Source organism: Condylura cristata, unplaced genomic scaffold, assembly GCF_000260355.1.
Source record: "Condylura cristata isolate star-nosed mole 26May11 unplaced genomic scaffold, ConCri1.0 scaffold00012, whole genome shotgun sequence".
Lineage (NCBI taxonomy): Eukaryota > Metazoa > Chordata > Mammalia > Eulipotyphla > Talpidae > Condylura > Condylura cristata.
Window position 1 is genome coordinate 55,239,172 of NW_004567113.1, and position 4,427 is coordinate 55,243,598.

Consider the following 4,427-nt stretch of genomic DNA (forward strand, 5'->3'; position numbering starts at 1 on the left):
GCTGCCGCCCGGTGTCCGCCGCGCCGCTCTGTGCCGTCCGCACCGGAGCTGCCTGTGGGCAGCCGCGCCTGGCCCGGTACTGGCCTGTCCCCTCCTGGCCACTTTCCCCTCGTGGGGAAGCGACCCGACTGTTTCCGTCAACGCCCCCATTGCTTGCCTGGAGCTCGGCTGCTGCATGTGGCTTCGTGGCCGACGGCTCCGGAGTTGACTCAACAGTGGGGGCCACCCGCCCTCCGGCGCAGGTGCCTCTTCTGCCTGTGGGGTGAGACCCCCCTGTGGGGCGAGGACCCCCCTTTCCCCCCCGTGGGGCTGCAGCGGGCACCCGCGTGCGCTCCAGCCTGCACCCTGGGGTCACGATCAGCCTTTTCTGTGTCAGCCTGCTCCCTGACACCCACTTTCTGCAGTTTTGGGGGTCCAAAGGCGATGGCCGGGGAGCTGCCGTCCTGGCTCCTGTGGCGCTGACTTGCTTTGGCGTGTTCTGCGGCGTCTTGTAACAGGGTGGCAGACCCAGACACCCAAGGTAAAATGCGAGGGGTACGGCGGCGCCAGCTGTCCAGGCAGGCGGGGGGCAGTGGCCAGGGGCTGGGGCTCCTGCTCTGGGCAGAAAGCCCCGAGGCGCTCCTACCTGACCAGACCACCGCGTCTGGTCCTCAGGTGCCCGCCCTGCGGCCCAGGAGAGGGCCAGGGGGTGACGCCCAGGAAGGGCCTCGGGGCCGCCCTGGGGAGGGGGATGTGGGGCAGGGGCAGGGGGTCGCAGCCACTGTGGGCGCCTCTTGGTGCCCCCCGGGTAGGTGAGGCCGCTGGCAGGGCGGGGCGTCTTGACCCCCACCCCGCCCCAGCAGACTGTGGCCTCAGCTTGGACCGGTCAGCCCCGGGGCCGCTCCCTGGGGCTGCAGATGTGGAGGGCGCCCGGGACGTCCCCTGCCCGGGGCCAAGGCTGGCAGCGCCCCCAGGCGCCCATGGCTGTGTCCCCAGTGTGCCCACGCCGCCGGGGCTCCGCCAGCCCGGTGGGCGCCCTCGTGCCCTGCCCCCGAGACTGGACACGCGCCCTCTGCTGCAGGTGTCCGTGCTGGTCCTCTTCGCCCTGGCCTTCCTCACCTGCGTGGTCTTCCTGGTGGTCTACAAGGTGTACAAGTATGACCGGGCCTGCCCCGACGGCTTCGTCCTCAAGGTAAAGCGCACCCCGGGGCCCCCGGCCCCCACGGAGCCTCCCCACTGGTGGGCATCTGGCCCGGCTCTGGCCCGGGGCAGGCGGTGGGGCTGGCTGCAGCGGCACCGTGCCGCGCGGGGGAACGCCCCGAAGGTCTCTGGGGACACGGGCTCCCTGAAGCCTGTGCGTGGCTGGGGCGCGTGGGCTCGGGTCGCCTGGCCTGGGCCGCTGGCAGCTGCCTTCCCGGCTTTCGGCAGCTTCCAGGGGACAGCGAGGCCCCAGCCCGGGTTCGTGGGGCTGCGCCTGGTGAGAGTGTGACCTGGGGCCGACGCGCTCAGGTGCCGGCCTGCAGCCCGGAGAGGGTCGTGGAGGGCGTGGGTGGGCCTGAGCCCACCAGAGCCTCGAGCGCCGCCCTGTCGGGGTGCAACAAAGTGAGGACCCGGCGTCTCCCGGTGCAGCCAGGACCCACCTGGCTCCCCGTAGCTGGGCTGGGCCCCATGGGCTGAGTGCCCAGGCCAGCCATGAGCGTCAGGACCGCCTGGGGGCTGCTCAAACAGGCCCCCGCAGCACCATATACTCAGCCAGACCGGGGGTGGGCACAAAGTGGGGGTTTAAGCCCTGCCAGATGGCGAGGCCCCTCCACGGTGGAGGTGTCCACGCCTCAGCTAAGCGGGGCTTGTGGGCGCAGGACACCCGCATGGGCGGCCCCTCCCCACCGCCTCCAGGGCCAGACAGCAATGACCCCCCAGCTGCACCGCACCCCAAGGTCACAGTCCTGTAGGCTCTGGGGGTGGCTGGGTGTGCAGCCTGCCCGCTGCCCTGCCCAGCTCCCAGGGGCCTTCCTCCCCTGCCGCACAGCAGGCAGGGCACCCGCCGGGCCTCCACAGGGCCAGGCCGGAGACTCGCGTCAGCACGGGGCGCACAGCAGCCTGGGGCGCCTGCGCCCGGCTGTCTCGCCAGTACCCGCAGCAGGTTATCCTGGGAAGTGACCGGATGCTCAGAGCTGGAGGTCACCGCGGCTCCGAAACGGGCCGAACGCCGCTTCGGCTTGCGGGGGTTTCCAAGTGCCCGGCTCCGCGCCGTGGGGCGGGCCCGGAGCCTGCGGGTGCTGTCGGGGCCGGCCCGCGCCGGCCCGCTGAGGCGGCCTCTCGCCCCGCAGAACACCCAGTGCATCCCCGAGGGGCTGGAGAGCTACTACGCGGAGGACGCCAGCGCGCGGGAGAAGCTGTACACGGTCATCAGCCACTACAGCGTGGCCGGGCAGAGCGTGGCGCGCGCCGTGTCGCCGTGGGCCTCGGTCCTGTCGGAGGAGAAGCTGTCGGAGCAGGAGACCGAAGCCGCCGAGAAATCGGCGTAGCGCGACGGGCGAGCGCCGCAGAATGTGTCACTCGAAGGTAACAAAGGGACGTTGAGGGACGTGTCACTAATGCAGTTCCTGGTAATTTAGAGGTCACTCCTTTCTGGTGCACCTGCTTCTGTTTGCTAATGCTGCTTTGCAAATACAACCTGCTGCAGACCACGCGCGGGCACAGGGCCAGTGCACGTCGGCACTGCTTGGGGGGCTCTGGCCACGTCTCATGTCGAGGGATCTTTATTTAGCTGCTCTGCTGGGGTTACTGGATGCTGTCAAAAATAAATTTACACTGGACATACCAAGGGTTTGGACCTCAGATAACTCATGCATTCACGGTGATTTCTGGAAAATGCTGCAGCCCTCTCCGGAGCCTCCCACGAGCCCCACTGTCCTCCCCCGGCCGGCCAGCGCCGGAAGGGCGTGTGTGTGGCCGCGGCACCGGCCCCTGGGTGGGGGGCGAAGGCCGCGGCCTGGCGCCCACACGGCTGCTCTGAGGCGCAGGGAGGGAGGCGCCCCACGGCCCCCACTCGCTGCCCCCGGCGTGTCACCCTGAGCCATCACTCCCTGCACGGGCGGCGGGCGGCCTGCTGTGGCTTCCTGACCGTGCGCGTCCAGCGGGCACCACGAGGCAGCGGGCGGCCAGCCTGCTTTATTGACTGTCCACACCTGACACATCCACTCGGCCAACAGACCCGGGGTCCACAGCCGCCCGGGCCTGCCTGCCCGCGAGCACCAGAGGGTGCTCCCTGCAGCGGTCCCGGGGTCGGCGCACGGGCCCAGGCGCAGGAGGGTGTTGGGGCAGCAGCCAGGCCTGGCCCCCCGCCCTAGTGGACGGGAGCCACAGGCGTGAGATACATGAGCGCTCTGGGCCGGGGCCCCTGCCCCGTCCGGGCCTGCCTGGGCACCACGTGCCTCGCCTTCCCCAGCCGCTGACCCGGCTGACAGCCGCGGGCGCGGCGTCCTCTGCTTCGCTCCCGGGCGCCGGCTAGCTGTCGTACCAGTCGAGGAAGAGCAGGGAGAAGGAGCACATCACCAGGAAGAAGAGGACCCACACTCGGAAGCCGGCGTTGTTCTTGATGGCCTGGGGGCAGGGCACAGGGCTGGTCACGGGGTGCCGTGCGCGCTCCACCCTGCCGACCCCGAGCGGCCACCGGATGTCAGGCCACCGCGCGTTTAAAGCCCACCCAGGCCACGGCCCCCGTGGGGAGCCATCACGGCGCAGATCGCCCCGAGCCCGGCCCAGCTGCTGGGCTGGGGCACCCCACCGGGCAGGGCAGGGCAGTGGCGGCCCAGGGGGGGCCCCGCGCTCCCCATTCCGCAGACAACCGCGACATCGGCGTGAGCCGCCCCTGGGCTCCGGCCTGTGGTGGGGCCGCCCAGTTTAGAGAGCAGGTCCCGCCCCGCCAACACAAACCGCGGGGGCGCAGACGCTGGTCAGCGGGCCAGCGCCGTGGTGACCAGCTCAGAGCCGTGGGCTGCAGGGCTCCGCGCCCGGCCCCGGAGAACACGCACCTCTCTGATGTCCTCGTTGCCCTCCTTGATGTTCTCAGTCGCCCCAACGACCAGCTGGTGGATGCTGTCAATCTCGGCCTCCTGCGGAGCAGCGCACAGGTGAGCCGAGGCCAGGCCCGGCCCGGCGGCCAGCAGCTGCCCCGAGGAGTGCGGGGCTTTGCACCCACGCGCCCTGACCCTCGCGGAACGGGACTCAGAGCTCAGAGGAGCCTAGTAACTCGCTCGGGCACACTGCAGTGCAGGGGTGGGCTGGGTCGGACCCCCGCCCGGGAGGGCCGGAGCCCGGACCTGCCCCAAAGTGGGGGGCAGAAGCAGCCCCCGCTACAGAGCCGCCCCCTCCGCAGGCGTCCCGCGGGCCCCCAGCGTGGACACGTCGGCTGCACACGCAGTGCCTGGCGCCGGCGGCTGGGC

The 4,427-nt window shown here is 71.2% G+C and overlaps 2 protein-coding genes across 2 annotated transcripts in view; one reads left to right on the top strand and one right to left on the bottom strand.

Moving 5' to 3' along the window:
- Positions 1-2,803, top strand: part of LOC101632189 (neuron-specific protein family member 1) — a gene marked incomplete at its 5' end in the record, with an annotated part of 6,946 nt that extends 4,143 nt beyond the window's left edge. Inside the window, 2 exons of the mRNA XM_012724043.1 lie at positions 1,061-1,171; positions 2,310-2,803. Coding sequence (XP_012579497.1) covers positions 1,061-1,171; positions 2,310-2,507 — 309 coding nt within the window. The remainder of the gene's footprint in view (positions 1-1,060; positions 1,172-2,309) is intronic.
- The window catches only part of STX18 (syntaxin 18), a 13,112-nt gene continuing 11,332 nt past the window's right edge, over positions 2,648-4,427 (bottom strand). The window contains exons 6-7 of the mRNA XM_012724044.1: positions 4,017-4,097; positions 2,648-3,585 (exon numbers count right to left, since the gene is read on the bottom strand). Of these exons, the coding sequence (XP_012579498.1) occupies positions 3,490-3,585; positions 4,017-4,097 (177 nt within the window). The 3' untranslated portion in view covers positions 2,648-3,489. The remainder of the gene's footprint in view (positions 3,586-4,016; positions 4,098-4,427) is intronic.